Below are 16,142 nucleotides of genomic sequence, written 5' to 3' on the forward strand. Positions count from 1 at the left end.
TTGGAAAAGGACTTGCATCCCCACAGATCCTCTGAAAAAAGACAGAAGCACGCCTACTTTAGTAACGACACAACAGAAAAGAATAGCTGAAAAACAACTGGAAAAAAAAAAAAACCTGGAAATTCTAACTGGGAGGAATTAGGAAGGCAACGTACTGCCATGACTGAGTGGCTGCTTTATTACCATGAAGGGAGAAATGACATCCAGACACACATGAGAATTGGGTCACCTAGAAATTCACGCATCATAAGCAGTGTCAGTTCCTTGAACACAAGGGGGCAGTGGGAACACATATTCAAAAGAGACTAAGCTTCATGGTGTGCATTACAGAGTTTTGTTGGTTTTTTTTCTTAAATACAGAAATAGTTCTGTTAAATGAGTAAAAAAAAAAAAGTGCGCTCTAGTAGAGTCAGAACAACACGTATAAAGCTCAAGTTACAACAGAGTGCTTCTACTTTGAAGTGAAAAGCAAAGGTCATCTTAAGCTTTGTTGGAACATGCAAAGCAGCAACTGAACAAAGACACCGGGTATGTTTTTCTTTGTTCCTTTCTCCCTAGAGCTCACTGGGTCAGACTCAAGGAGAAGCAGTAATCCCCTGTGCTGTAGCTCTCCCCTGATGATAGGCACAGGAGCAATCTCAGACACAGCAACAATCTGAATCTGCACAGGAACAACTGCTTTCAAGAGTTCTCCCTCTTATTTTTACATTAAAACGAGCAACACCAAAACCAACAAAGAAACCTAGCTTCAGTCACCAAAGGGGATCAATCCCTGCTTTAAGCAACTATGAATGGTTACTCTTCATCACACTGTATGTTGCCAGCATCGCCATTCACCTTAAATAAAAGGCATACTGCTACCAGAATCTGTAACAATTTAAAGTGTTTTTATTGCCCTCCCAGAAGAAAATTAATGCAACTCTGAGGAAAAAAAAAAAACAAACCAAAAAACCTAAACTAAAAAAAACCACTATGATTGGGACAATGTAATAAAAGCAACATAAACGTTCTCTGGAAAGCTGAAAAATGGGATCAAGATGAGAAGCCAGTCTATTCTGCCTCTAGAAGTCCAAATCCTCCTACTCAAATGTAATTATTATTGTACATGATCAGAACCATGGTCCAACCGACAAACATGCAATTTCCTCCATATGACTTGGAGGGCGGGGGGCAGATAACGAACAACCCTGTAGTTAGATAACTCTATGATCTGGGAAGCTTGAATACAAATCCTTGAGAGCACAAGCATTTTATCCCTTAACACTAATATCCATCCAATCTGCTTTTATATCCCACCCGGAAAGAGAGAATAAGTGAAAAGTAATCTTAATGCTCTTAAATACTAGCAAAACATTGAGTTGGCCTACAATGCCTTTCAAGATGTGCCACCTCCTTAAAGGACTAATACCTGTTTACTGCTTTTCTTCTCTTCTGCATTTTTCTTGTCATTTTTTTTGTAAGCTTCAAAAGTAGCTGGGTCAACACTGTACAAGCACTCCGTCCACTTCCCGTACAGCGCACAAAGTTTCTTTTTGCTGTCAAAAAAAAAAAAAAAGGCTGTGTTTACAACGGAGCTAAAAGAGATTCATTTCATTTCAGACAAAAAGAGCTGAAAGAAGAACTTCTTTGAGAGCAATTCTTCAAACTGCACTACTGGCATTACGCAACTCTTGACCCGCTGTTTCAGGTTCATGCCTTTGGCACAGGGCATTCTATTTTACAGCTGCCTTAGAAACAGAGGACAGCAATTTGTTTCCTATTAGGAATGAAATTGTTACCTTTTGTCCTGTATGTAGCCTTCAACTTTATGCAGCTCCTTCCCAAAGAGGCCGCAGGGCTTGAAGCTCAGCACACATTTCTCACCAGTTCTACAGACAGAACAAGAGGGCACTAATTACTTGCAGATGACTTTCCTTTTTTTAAACTCACAGCAAGTGAAATCTCCCACGTTCTTAACTTACTTGTGGTTAGTTATTTCCACATTTCCATACTGCTCAATCCAAAGTTTGCCCACAATAATGTTATGCACACAGCAAGTAGGATTTGTCCATGTGTAGGCTTCGTTGTGTCTAAGGGAGGGAGGCAAGAAAAAACCAACCGTAAGTATCTTTGTACTGAATGTCACTGCTGCGAAAAGCCATCTTCTACAACCAGCATCAAGTCTTGCAACGGGTATGGCAGTAAGCCAGGCAAACTAGGAATTTTATTAACCTATTGCTGCTGATTTTATCAATTGCTTAAAACAGCAACATCAGTGCAGTCCCCGTGGACGCTGAATGACGTTAGGAAAGTCAGCAGGACTCAAGTGTGCTAGACCAAGCACCTGCAGAACACAGACACGAGCACCATCTATTACTGCTATTACTACACAGTTCATTAAGCTAAATGACGTCAGTTCTCTTCATCACTTCATTCCCTCCACCCCACAAAGCAATCTGCCATTAGACACTAATATACGAGTGTTAGACATTCCCATTCCTAAGCCATGAGACTCTAAAGCACACTAATCATCACAGGTGTGGCCACTGTACCTACGCAATTATTATTCATCAACTTACTCAAGAAGCTCCAAAGTCATTGTGCCTTTTGGTTCTGCTTCCACACTCTTGCCCCAGAATTTGAGTTTAGGGTAAATTGATCCATGAAACACAAAATCATTATTTAAACCTTCAGCATAGAAAGCACTGATTGGTGGATGATGACTAACTTGCTCTGAGAGAAGTCTAAATCCAAGATCGTCTCTGCAAAATAAAGTTTCTAAAAATCAGAGTTCTGAAGATACAAAATAAAGATGACAAAGCATGCACCCAAAGTACAATGAAGCTGCAGTTCTTTTCCCCAGGTGAAATATATAGTTGGACTCAGGCATAGTTGCTGTACTCAATGCAAAACTTAGTTAAAACCCTAACGTAATACAAAAAGAACTCGTACACATAACATCCTCATTCTAAGTAACTGAGGACATCACGTAAAAATGTAGCAATAAAAACCAGATTTAATCAATCTGTTTACTTTTCATAGTAATCTCTTCCTTAAGCTTCTGCAAAATCACAGGCCAAACAGTCTTTTGTCTGAGAAGAGAATTTGCCCTAAATGCAGCTGCAGAATAATAGATTAGCATTGCTTATTTGCATCTTGGACACTTGCAATTATTACGGCAACTCTAACATCTCCCCTATATGTAACACGTACCTTTTCATTTAGAAGGTTTCAGTAAAAAGCCATTTTTGTACAGAAAAAGGGAAAAAGAACCTTGTTTTTACTAGCAATTTTTATAACCTCTTCCTGAGATGAAAATTTCAGTGTTTTCTCATTACGGAGGGGCACGCGGCTGACCACCACCACACTGCAAACACCTCTGGCAGCTATGAGAACAGACAGCATCTTACAAGCCGAGGAGCAGTTTGCAAGCCACCTCACAGATCTAATCAAACATTCATTCGTACATCAAACACCACCTTCTGATCTCCAGTGCATCCTCTCTTGGTTACCTGATCAATTCATACGTCTCTCCAAGCAATGGGTTGAATGGCTTCCCTGTACGTTCCCACTGTGAGGCTACAGCAGACACAGCAAATGCAGCAACACACTGTTCAAAAGAATGTGAGTACACGGTTCATCTCCTGGATTTTAGTCTTTATCAAACATTAACAGCAGCCATAGTATTACAGAATGTTTTCTTCTCAAGTAGTATAGGAAGGTGCCACTTACAGGGGAGGAAAATAAATAGGTTTTTAATCAAAAGGCTCAAAAAAGTAAGCTTGAGGAGAAGCAAAAACAATCTCCTAAACAAGACTGGTGAACGAGAGAATCTGACATACAGCTGATAACAACAGTTCTCCTATAGGAAGACAAACTATGCAAAAAGAAAATAGAAAGAAGTATTGAAATGATCGCAGCCAAAGTACCTGCATTCGCTCGGTTGTGCTAGACAGTGAGCTGGCTTTGTGGATGAGGTATGTGTGCTCCATGTACTCCGTAAGTCGCTGGAGAAAGCTCAGTGGCTCATTGAATATAACTGGCATTGTGATCTTGGACAACTCCTGATGCACAAATGAAACTTGTGTTAAAAACCAAGTGATTAGATGCGCTGACCATACAGTGACCGGCAGTAACCCAAACCTAATGGGCTTATTACAAAATTAAATGATGCTCTTAGCGCTAATGCCATGTGCTTGACCCGACACTGCTAATGCTGAAAAGAAGAAAACCCTCCACATCCCTTATAAGCTGGGTAAGCCTTTTGGTGTTGATGCATAAGGCCACTTTTAAAACATGAAGAAAACCAAACATCTAATGACTAGCTTCCTACTAACGAACACCTGAAGAAAGTGAGACTAAACAGTAGAGTATTAAGGGTCCTTTTGAAGACTGAGTTACATATGCTCTTAAAATAAATATAGGCCACCGAATTCCTTAAACACATTATCTTTATTGTAGGCAGGTGGGCAGGCCGGGGGGGGGCAGGGGGAAGATGACAGGGAGATGTGGCAGCACAGGAAAAGCACAGGAATTTTGTATTCTGGCAAAGAAAAAAGGAGTTTCTGTGGCAGAAGTACCAATTTAAGAGAAGTCTTGTAGTTTTTATCCTGTTCTCTTGTTAGTTTTTATAAAAAACCATGCCCTGTGAATAAATAACATAGCAATGTTTCAAAATGCCTGCAGTAGCAAATTAAAAGCATAGTATGGCCGCTGGCAATGTATGGAATAAACAGCACTGTTCTTAATCACAACAGCAGGATTCTTTTTTTCCTGTATGCATTTTGCAAGTCAAGCCTTCAATCCATTCTTTGTATTTTAGGGATATAACATTTCCCCGCTAACACCACTGTGACAAGTCTCAAATGCTCTGTAACAATTCAGGAGACCTGGAGCTACTGATACAGCATTCGCTAACGTTTCCATATCTCATTGCTTGGTGTTGTGTGCTGCTTCTAAGTAAAGCAGGAGAGCAAGACGACAACAAAAACTGAACACACGTGCCCTTTGGTAGGCTACCACTGCGGGATGATGTAGGTTTATCAGCAAGAACTTTCAGCCCACTGGAGGATCTAATGAACAGAAGACCTCTCGCCAATTCACCCTTAGCTGGAAGCAGATTAGGTGCCAACCAGCCAAGCTCTGATCTGCCCACCATCTGGCCAGTAACATCACTGGGGGAAGAGACTGGAATACGAAGGGGACAGGGAGAAGAGCAAAGTAACAAGAAAAAATAATCCTTAGAAGTGGAAAAAATCAGAACCAAAAGCAAACAAACAAGAAAACCCAACCCTGCTACCACAAAGTACTTTAAGAGAAAATGCTCTTACTTGAGTACTATTGCTCTGAGCAAGTCTTACCTTCACTAGTTAATGAAAGCAAAAAAAAAATAATAAAGAAATCCCTCTCCCCAACAAGTTCTCACTTGGACATCAAATGAAAGAACATGCTGGGTTGTTAGGGTAGTATGGTTAGGTTGAGCAACCTGGTCTAGAGGGAGGTGTCCCTGCCTATAGCAGGGGGGTTGGAACTAGGTGATCTTAAAGGTCCCTTCCAACGCAAACTATTATATGATTCTTTGACCAAATTATTTATCACAGCCTTCTGATTACTTACCATTCCAATGCATTTTCTTAAGATACTCCAAATACTGAAGTCATTTCTGGAAAACATTGGAGATGGCAAGCTTGTTCTGTGGAAAGAAATGAGGAAGTAAGAGAATTAGTACCAGAAGCTTTCCATGACTAACAACTTTGGGTAAACCCAAACACTTTTCCTGGAAAGTAAGAGTTTTCCAAATCACTCAGTAAACTGTAAAGCCAAACCACCATTACCAAGTTAAATAAAGTGCTGGGAAGCTTTCATTACAAATACCAGTCTCACTTTAAAATTTAATGTTCATAAGCTCATTTAAACTAAACTTCATTTAGTTTTAGTTTTATTTATTTTAAATTAATACAATTAGAATTTAAACCAAAGGGGAAACAGCAGTCCTACTTTGAAGCATGTAGACTGTTTTACCGGCACAGAAACCAGTTGTTTTTTTTTGTTTTTTTTCCAAAAACAGTTTCTGAAACATTCCCTTCATTTTGCATAAAAGCAATGGAAGAGAATTTCTCTTCATGAAAGACACTGTAGGTACGTTCACTATGTGAAAACAGGTATGGGACATAAACAGTGGTGGTATTTTCATACATATATTTTATTTACTTTACTAGTCACCTGTATAGAGACCATGAAGAACATTTACTGCCCGTAATTAAAATAATCTCTCAGGGAAAACAAAACAAAAACAAAACACAACAACAACAACACGGGAAAGAAACAACCCACAGGAAAAAAAAAAAAGAAACACCCTCAAAACCACCGCCACCAAAAACTCAAACAGAAAAAAACAGCTTCATTAAAGAACTCGAACGTAACAGCCTTTTCTACAGGGAGTTGGCAAAGCCAGGAGCAAGTCTTACACATATTCTCAAGATCAACATTTAGCCTGTGCAATACAGCCTGTACTTATCAGCACTACATGAAATCAAGTATAGATTTTCTTTGGTTTTCATGCTGCTTCTGACCAGCTTGGCTATTAACCCATTTACCCAGAGAATGGCAGAAATAAAGGTCAAATCCCTTTGGCCACAACAACACTAAAATCAAGTGTCCGGATCGTAAAGCTGGTACTGAGGAAAACCCTCAACAGATGAGAGTTACCTACAGCTCATTCAAACCGCATGAGCTATTTAATTTCAAAGATTAGCCAACTCTGCCAAGCTCAGCTGTTCATTTCAGTAGCCCTATATGCTGTGTTACCACCCATACTTACCTCTCACAAAAACACCTTTACCAAAGTTGACCATTCTGTTCTATTAAAAAAGTCTGTGCCTGAACTCCTGAAGGTACTGAACTATGTTTCCTCTTGCTTGTTAATAGCTTAACACTGACTTGTTTTACTCAGCCTCCTGTGCAGAGAGCGTAAGTAGATAGGAGAATTTGTTTTAATTAATCAACATAGTATCATTCATTCCCTATTCCAATTTTCCACAGATACCAATACATGGATTGAAATAAAGCATCTTGAATAACAGTAAGTATAAAACACTTCCGTGGATGCTTTGATACAAATGTCCAGGAGAGGACAGTGTCCACCACGCATTCAGTCTTATTTTCATTTGTAGTGTTTACTTAATTACCCTGTGTACCTCCTAAAGAAGGCAGGTAGTAGAGCAGATAATTTTTGAGTAAGCCCTTCAGCATATAAAACACTAATGTAAAACTAACACTTAATCCAATTTACGTTTTTGTTGAAGTTAACATGTCATCCAATCAATTTGTTTAACTGCTTGGAAGCTGGCATTCAGTTTAAGCCATTCATCCACATTCTTTCCTATGAGTGAGTGTAACAGCGCCGGCTTGTGATATTCAGCTCTTTCCTCCTTGTAGCACACGTGTACTGAAGCAACAGGACACTTTAAATCCACCAAGGCAGCTTCTGGGGGCAAGTAAGGACACGTGCAAAAATGACAGGCAGCCAAGACTTGAGGCCTACTGACCCTGACCCAGTCCCTGTGATTAAGGTAAAGGTTTGTGAATGCAAAAATTTCCTTCCAGACGTCAGTTTTAGAAACAACTCAGGAAGTTAGTTTTAGCTGTAAGCGACAAAAACAGCTGCAGGAATTTCTTTGCAGTAGAACAGATAAAAAACACTCGTCCAAAGCGTTACCTTTAGCAGATCAGCTACTACAGGAATCTTGCTGGGAAAGAGACATATGGTGTGAGCAAGGCTTGTTCAGCTTGCCTTCATGCAAACCTGGCTGAATAACCCCACTGCTCGCGAAGAGCCGAGCACAAACACGCATGCCTTCTGAAAGGTTCCCCAAAGGGAAAGCTGACTGCTGAAAACCAGCAGTAAGAGGGAAACAGTAGTGACAAATGGATGTTACACAGTGATGGGTATTACAGAATATTTCTGTGTGAGGGTGATTGTTGCTTGGCTGTTTTTTTTTTAAAATTTTATTTTTTAGGCTTGGTTCAGATTAATTTCTTTCATTTCTTTAAGAGAAAAAGTTTTTTTTTTCTAAATTATTCCAAGGTATTTAACGTAATAATCTCCTACCATTCAAACCCTCTCCAATGAAGCTTTCAAAAATTATGAAGTACATTCCCATACACTCTATGACCAATCAGTAGGACGCAAGCTATACTGGTAAGACCAGACCTAGATAGCAAATTGTGAGTCAGAGCTACGCCTTGGCATTTTAGTTTCATTGGCTATTACTCACCTAGAAAGCTTAAAAGCCAAATAGTTTGATGAAAGCCAGGTTGCAACTGCCACCAACAGCATCCTTACTAATACATCCAATGGCGACGGCTTCATCCACCTGCATCTGCACATCCTAACACCATTACTACTTTGAAATGACTTCCAGTACTTGAAGGGAGTTACAAACAGGAGAGGGACCTTTACATGGTCTCATAGCAAGCCATTCTATAATTTTATGAATTCAACAGATCTATTCCTACGTCTCCAAAACAACAACAAAGAAAAAGCAACCTCCACCTCCCTGGGCAAAACGTGCACCACTCAAACAGAGAGAGGCAGATCACAGCTCAAGTTTTCTACATGAAGGTAGGAAAAAAAAAAAGTCTCATTTATACTGACTGTTAAGCAGTGTTAGGCACTTGTACGTGCAACTCAAATGCAGCTGCAGATCCTCTATTCATCTGAGGAACTACTGGAAAGTTCAAGGACTTCTGCTTAAAGATTTCTATCAAGCCTCCAAGCAGCTTGCTTCCATGCAGTTAACAAAAGGAAGTTAAATAAAAAGAGTTAAAGGTATAACATTGGAAGTAGGTGCTGACAAAACATTCTGCTCTCTTCACTTTGCATGGCACAAAGTAGCTAAGGAGGCATCGTAGATGATGCATATTTGACCAAATGCACTCTAAATAGGCTCCCAAACCAAAACAGGCACAAACTGGAGCCAGGAACTCCAGCTAAGTGACAGTTCTCAATTCAGAACTGCAGGCAGACACAGCAAGCAGATCCCTTACCAGGACAAATACCCCGAGTCTCAGAAACAAGGCAAGAAATACTGCACAACTTCTATCCCATGCGATAGCTCTTGGAGGTAACACGTAAATTAGCAGAGCTCTGGGAAAGAACAGCTATTGAAGCTTGCCAAGTTACTTCCTTTTATACCAAGTTATCAGCTGCTGTTAAAACTCTTCAGAAAACGCATGTCAGCATGCTTCGTTTTTATGTTGATCATGAATTGCCTCCTTCTTCCTCACACTCTCAAAGGCAGTGAGTGCAATACAGAAGTCCTACCCACAATTCCTGTTCTGACTAGGAAAGGCACCTAACCAAGGCCGTAAACAACACCCTAACAACACAACAGCACAGCAGTATGCTCAGTCAGCTGCTTCACGTTATCTTTTCCAACCACCCTGTTACTCCACCCAAGCCCTCATTTGCCTTAGCCTTTGCCTAGAATAGGAGGGACGTAGATTCAGAGGTTGAACCTTGAGACACCAAGTCTCTGACATTCCCACATGCTGTAACAGTCGTGCAGTTTAACTGCTTAAGATATCAAGTAATTAAAGCACGTCTTTGTTTCTCTGAAATTAAAATTTAATTCCCTGGTTTTTTACAGAGATCTGGTGTCCTCATCATCGTTTGGCAGGTTCAAAACACTTCCAAATTAATCTTTTTGAAACATGCTGAAGCCTGACTTCATCTGTAGCACAAACTTTATATTGCCCTTCGCTGAAACTTGAGAATCGTGGTGTCTATTACATCTCATTAACTCTAGACCTATTGTCCTCCTTTACAGGCAAGGAAACAAACAAAAATGGATCATTTGACAACACAAAATAAGCACATAAAACATAGATGAGACTTTTAGAATAAGATTCCCTTTGTTCACATTTGAATTTCTGATGACAGGCTAGAAATATTTCTCATTCATTCCTAATACCAACAGAAGGATCAAATGACTGGAAATTAAAGTGGCAATAAGAGGCATAGATCATTAAAGATACATGAAGGAATTAAAATCCACATACACCTCAATAAGATCTATTCATTTTTTACATAGCACATTATGTTTTATTTTTACTTATTCAGATGAGATCACCAAAAAGCAAGCTACAAAGAAAAACACTAGGCTTGGAAAGGCATTCTTCATTAAATCTTAGAACAATGACTTTTCAATCATCCCCAAAGCAAAGTTTTAGAAGTTTTCCACAATTATGTTTTCAGAAATCCCAGTGGTCTTTCACTCACCTTTAACGTACGCTATAATACCTTAAGATCAGGCAATATCCTACCTGTGTTTTTTGATTCCATTAGCCATTGACTCTCCACTGCCACAAACCTTTTCTTCAGACATGCTTGAAGTTATTGTATCTTTCGAATCCATGCTGTCTTCTAGCGAGTACGCTGTTGTAGTTTCAAAGCCACTTAATGATTTTTCAGATTCCGAATCTGCAAAGGAGCAGGTGCATGTTAATGAATCTACTGCCAGTGCTAGACTTCAGTCACTAACAGATCTTCTCTCCTTGTACAAAACTGAAACCTAAGTAGGCTCCTGTGTCCTGATAACTGCATCCACTTGGTAAGTAACTAGTACTGCCACAGACTGCTACAGCTCTGTATCTAGAAATAGACTAAAGAGATGAGCAGGAATACAGTAGATTAAAAATCTTCTGTCCAACAGAGCCAAAACCTGATGTTTTTATTAAATCAAAGCTACTACAACTTGCTTAGGGCAAATACCAGTAGCTTACCTAACCAGCTCAACAATCATGTTCTGATGACCCCTTCTATATAAGATTTCAGTTTGGTCTAAACTCTTAGACACTCAGTGCTTTTCAGCAACCTTTAGTTTCCAATTCACTGAGCAAGTAACAAAGACCAAAAGTAGGTACTGTATGCAATGAAGATTACACTAGCCATGTAAGTTCCAACAACGATAAGCTCACCAATGAATGAGCTTTGTACTCTGGAAGGTAGGTTAATAGTACAATCCACATCACAGCTAGAACTGCAGATATCAGTACACCTGGCCGGTGTTTCGGTCAGATAGTCCTTAACCAGCTCTCATGAAAAGATGGCCTTGCTCCAAATTCATAAGCAAAAATTTCCTGGCAAAAGGTCTTATTTTTGTTTCACGTTTTAGTCTCTTAAACTTGACAAGTTTGTCAAAGGATTATCCAATTGCAAATCCCAGGAAGCCATGGAGCAGCTCTAGACAAGTGCAGATGCACCAATTTCTACCTCATCTGGGAAACCTTTCAGCAGAGACCAGGTACAACAACGAATGGTAGACAACCACTGAGGTAGCAAGCCAACCCAAACTGTAGTAGACATTGTTCCTGCTATGCACTTCTCGAGCATATGTTAACTGCTCTTGGCTGCAAATACCCAGAGAAATAATTGCAAAATTAGTCACTCATAAACTGATTCTAATTCAAAACCAGCAATCAAAAGCCACTGAAGTAGTCATCCATCCAAAAGAGGTAAGGGCTGTCCATTGCCAGATGCTTTATTGTTTTCTCTTAAAAACATACAGCTTCTTCAGAACATGTCAGTTAGACTTTGCTTTGGTGAAGGGGGCAGTGACAAGATTTTCAGCAATCCCCACTATCAATACAAGCTAGGGGATGTAATGATGGAGCACAGACCTGCAGAAAAAGACCTGGTGGGGGGCAAGCTGGACATGAGCCAGCAGTGTGCCCTCGCAACCCAAGGAGCCAACTGCCTCCTGGGCTGCATCAAAAGAAGAGTGGCCAGCAGGGCAAGGGAGGTGATCCTATCCCTCTGCTCTGCACTGGTGAGACCTCATCTGGAGTACTGCATCCAAATGTGAAGTCCTCAGTACAGGACAGACATTGACTTGTTGGAACGTGTCCAGAGAAGGGCCACAAAAATGATGCAAGGGATGGAACACCTCTCCTATGAGGACAGGCTGAGAGAGCTGGGGCTGTTCAGCCTTGAGAAGAGAAGGCTCAGAGGAGACCTCATAGCAGCCTTTCAGTATCTAAGGAGGGGGATATAAAATGAAGGGGACAGACTCTTCAGCAGGGTCTGCTGTGATAGGACAAGGGGAACTGGTTTCAAATCAAAAGAGGGGAGATTTAGATTGGATTTAAGGAAGAAGTTTGTTTGTTTTTTTTTTTCCAATAAGGGTGATGAGGCACAGGAACAGGTTGCCCAGACGGGTGGTGGATGCCCCGTCCTTGGAGACACTCAAGGTCAGGCTGGATAGGGCTCTGAGCAACCTGATGTAGCTGTAGGCGTTCCTGCTCATCGCAGGGCAGTTGGACTGGATGACCTTTAACGGTCCATTCCAACTCAGTGATTCTATAACTTCAGGAATATGCAGACCACAGAAAGGTCAAGAACAGGAGAAAATGTTAATCCATGTATGGGCTGTGCCACGACACCTTCATTCTCTCTAGAGAGGCTGAGATCACAGAATCATAAAGGAGATCTTTGGTTTTGTTAAAAACATCTATTCCTCTCCTCATCAAGTCAGTACTGAAATTAAGCCAGTTGCTAGGGAATGAGAAGAGCTGCCAGCTGGTGCTAAGGATATGCTAAAAAAGTGGACTGGCACTCCAGAAAATCTTCTCACAAGTTTCCCCAAATGTATCAATCTAGTTATATGCCAATTTATGATATAACATGGTGGGTACTGTCTACAAAAAGTAGGATAAGCAGATGAATTTTTACCTGCGGACAACTCTTGTTACATGAAATAGAGATTTCTTCAGAGACCATAAGACCAGGAATTCAGAAAAACATTGCTGCGTATCCTAATATCAAAGAGGAAGAGATGCTCTAGCAGTGTAAGACAACTTGGCCCTCAGCATCCCAACCCACACTGTACAGCCAACATATGACTATCTGTAAGCCCCTTGAAGTCAAGTCCTATTGAAATAACTGCTTAACTGTGCCAGCAGTTATTGTAACAGAGAAACCCTGAAACATGAAGCAAACCCTGCAACGTAACAGCAGTCTGCCTGCTGTAGGGCACCTTTATTTTTTCTGTACCATTAGGGGCTAGTGTTTTCAGCTAAGTGCCATGATCATGACAATATTCCCCATAATTTCCTCAGTTTGAATTTCCACAACAGATCTAGGACTCCAGAGGCAGAAAGGACAGGTAAGCTTCATCAGAATCATTGACCACACTATGGTCAACACCTCTCAGCATGAGGATTTTTCAACACTACACGTGCTCAGTTCTCCAAATGCTGGCTTTATGTCATTGTGCCAAGAGAAAATTATGTCGATTTGACTGAACTCAGCACCTGCAGACCTTTCCAGGGCTGGACAATGACCAGACAGCCTTCTCCAGGGCATGTGGCTTACCTAATAACAACTGAGCATGCTATATGCAACAAATAACAGCAGAAGGTTACAAGAAGCTAATAAGTAGAAGAATGTTTCTGTTACAAGAAATTCTCTCTCTATAGATGCCTCTCCCATTTTTCTGAGAAACGTGCCTCATTGCGGAAGTATGTCTACAGCAACTCCTGCCACCAAGGATCTCCATTTCCAGTCCCCATCTCCTTCGATGCAATGAGCTTAACACGCTTTCAGTTCTCCTAGGTATCGAAGAAAGCCCAGTATTTTACTGACTGATTCAACAGGCCACTCAGAGTTTTTCCCTGTGTACTTAGAGCTAACTCTTTTCTGAATTAAGATTTCCATACTCCCCCGTTACTGTAAAAAAAGATTTATATTCACAAGTTGCTACGGAGCAGCTGTCAAACAGATGACTAGGAGAGAACGAGATTTTTTTTCTAGTGAACTGAAGGGGATGTGGGCTGTGAAGGTGGTGAGACAGAAGACTCCCTATTCAGGAGCCAACATTAAGTGATCTTTAAGACAAGAAAAGGCTGAATATGAAGCTCTCCAGCTCAAAACTCCAAGCATCAGAGTAACAGTAAAAGCACTGGCTACATTTTGCAAGATTGGGAGAGCAAAGAAAAATAGAAACTTTTAACTTAAGTCAAGGGGTCACCTTCTATTGCAACAACTGGTCAGTCTTCAGTTCCAGATGTAGGATTTGGATGATGTATTAGAAGAACAAATGCACGTTGTTTAACCATGGACAAAGTAGCTAAACACAGACCAGGTGGTTCCCACTGTCTGAGATGTCTGAATTTACTACTACTTTTTACTACCTTCGGGGTGGAAAGTCCATAGCTGGAAATATCCTAGCAGAGGTTGTGGAAAAATTTTGGTATGCATTCAAAAATGACATTTTAAAATATACCCTAAAGATGAAGGAAAGAGCTGTAAGTTCCCATGCTTTAAGTGTGATGATAACTGGAGATAAACTAAAACGTAAGCAGAACTAATCTACCATTTCTTGTACCATTTAGGAGCAGTATTTATGAATACAGCACCCACGAGTGGCATGTAACAGCTGACACTGTACTACAACAGGTTAGGTTTAATGCAATCTACAAATGCCTGCGGCTAGAGAATTGCATTTATAGTAAAATCACATCTATACCAAACCAATGTCCCCCTCAACTAACACAAGAGCTTTGTTTGCAACACAAATTAAAAAAAAAGAAACAAGCGAACAACAACAACAAAAAATGCCACACCTCTCAGATAAAAGCTTTAACATCTGGACAGTTCTAAGCTCTTCTCAATTTGAGTTTGTGATTTGCAGGTAATCAAGGCAAGGTCAAGTACCTTCCCCCTATAGTTCATGTCCTGCTTAGCCATTTTTCAGCACTGCAGGTGGACTACACATTTGTATTCTGTCTTCATATGCATCCTGAGGATTGTACACTTGAAGCTGAGACTTCTCCAACTCTCTAGAAGATGCCACTAGTCTTTGTAAATTTTGCCACTTGTTCAGTGCTTCTTCCCCTCCCCAGTCTACCACAAACCTAGAAGGAGAGTTTGGCATGTGTTAACCATTCAAACCCGCAGCCAAGAGCACCCGTGCTCCATGTGCTATTGACTACGTATTTCTACCACTCCCAGGATGCTCAGATGGCAGCACCAGGAAGCACTGTTAATTGACCTGTTAATCTCAGAGTTTGGATTAATAACACACCTAATGTTGCTGTTTTAATACTGGATATTATGCTTTTGTAGCGAGACACAACTCTCACTTCCTGTGGGTTCTTCCTTTCATGTTCAGAGTCTACTAAATCCCCTGCAATGGGAGGGAAGGAGTTTCCACAACAGTCAGAAAGCACTGATATCAGCATATCACTAAAAAGTGAAAAATAAAAAAAAAATAGAGAAGACTTCAGCAAATAAACTACAGCAGTAAGCTGTCTGACCATACGACAAACACTTTCTTCACCCCAGTTTTGGAAAACAAAGAGGGTATTTCTGTAATAGTGCCCATAATTTCCACAAACAGACTTATCAGTGACCAGTTTAGTCTATGCTAACATTAGCAAATAGCAAGCCTCAGCTGGAGCAGATCCGCACACCAAACAGATGGTGCTGAAGACTTGGCACTCAAACTAGCTACATTTCTGTTGGTTTTCTCCTCAGATTAGCTCTACTCTCCTACCATGGATTGAGTGCCTAATTGGAACCGGACTGTATCTTCTGATTCATCTTCATTCAGGAGTCCAATTCATGCACACGGATTGCTCTACAACATGAATCAGAGCTTGGTAAATGGGGACAAGTAGCTGCTGCTGTGAACACACTCTTTCTATTACACCCTATGTTCAAAAAAACGTTTGAAAATTGTCGTCTTGCTCTAAATTGTCACAGCTAGTGATACTTTTGTTGAGAGTAAACAAGCAGAAAACACACAGAAAATATTCTTTAAGAAACGCAGCAGTGGCTCCTTCTTTCAACCTGGTAAGTCAAAGCTAAGGATTCGTCAGCCCAAAGTACAAACTGAGTTATGCAACGCTCTCACTTCTATCAATTCAATCCTACAGTGGAGATATAAAAATTCAGAAAACTAGAAAAAAGCATAACTGGAAAAAGATGGTGTCCTAACAAAAGATATATTGTCAAAGTAGTAATATTTTGCTACTGACAGACATTATAACTTGCCGCATCACCCTGTTAAAAACACACTGCTGTTTGCTGAATCTCTCCTACAAAGCAGCAGGATGATTCATAGTGCGTTTGACCAAAATAAACAGACATTTGCAAAAGA

At 40.5% G+C, this 16,142-nt stretch overlaps 1 protein-coding gene across 12 annotated transcripts in view; it reads right to left on the reverse strand.

Moving 5' to 3' along the window:
* OSBPL1A (oxysterol binding protein like 1A) overlaps positions 1-16,142 on the reverse strand; it is a 77,009-nt gene that overhangs the window by 9,833 nt on the left and 51,034 nt on the right. For all 12 annotated transcript variants that reach the window (XM_021388610.1, XM_021388606.1, XM_021388611.1 and 9 more), the window contains 8 exons: positions 10,306-10,462; positions 5,596-5,671; positions 3,909-4,043; positions 3,492-3,589; positions 2,559-2,741; positions 1,962-2,069; positions 1,779-1,868; positions 1,409-1,535 (listed from right to left, as the gene is read on the reverse strand). In XM_021388610.1, coding sequence (XP_021244285.1) covers positions 1,409-1,535; positions 1,779-1,868; positions 1,962-2,069; positions 2,559-2,741; positions 3,492-3,589; positions 3,909-4,043; positions 5,596-5,671; positions 10,306-10,462 — 974 coding nt within the window. The remainder of the gene's footprint in view (positions 1-1,408; positions 1,536-1,778; positions 1,869-1,961; positions 2,070-2,558; positions 2,742-3,491; positions 3,590-3,908; positions 4,044-5,595; positions 5,672-10,305; positions 10,463-16,142) is intronic.

Source organism: Numida meleagris, chromosome 2, assembly GCF_002078875.1.
Source record: "Numida meleagris isolate 19003 breed g44 Domestic line chromosome 2, NumMel1.0, whole genome shotgun sequence".
Lineage (NCBI taxonomy): Eukaryota > Metazoa > Chordata > Aves > Galliformes > Numididae > Numida > Numida meleagris.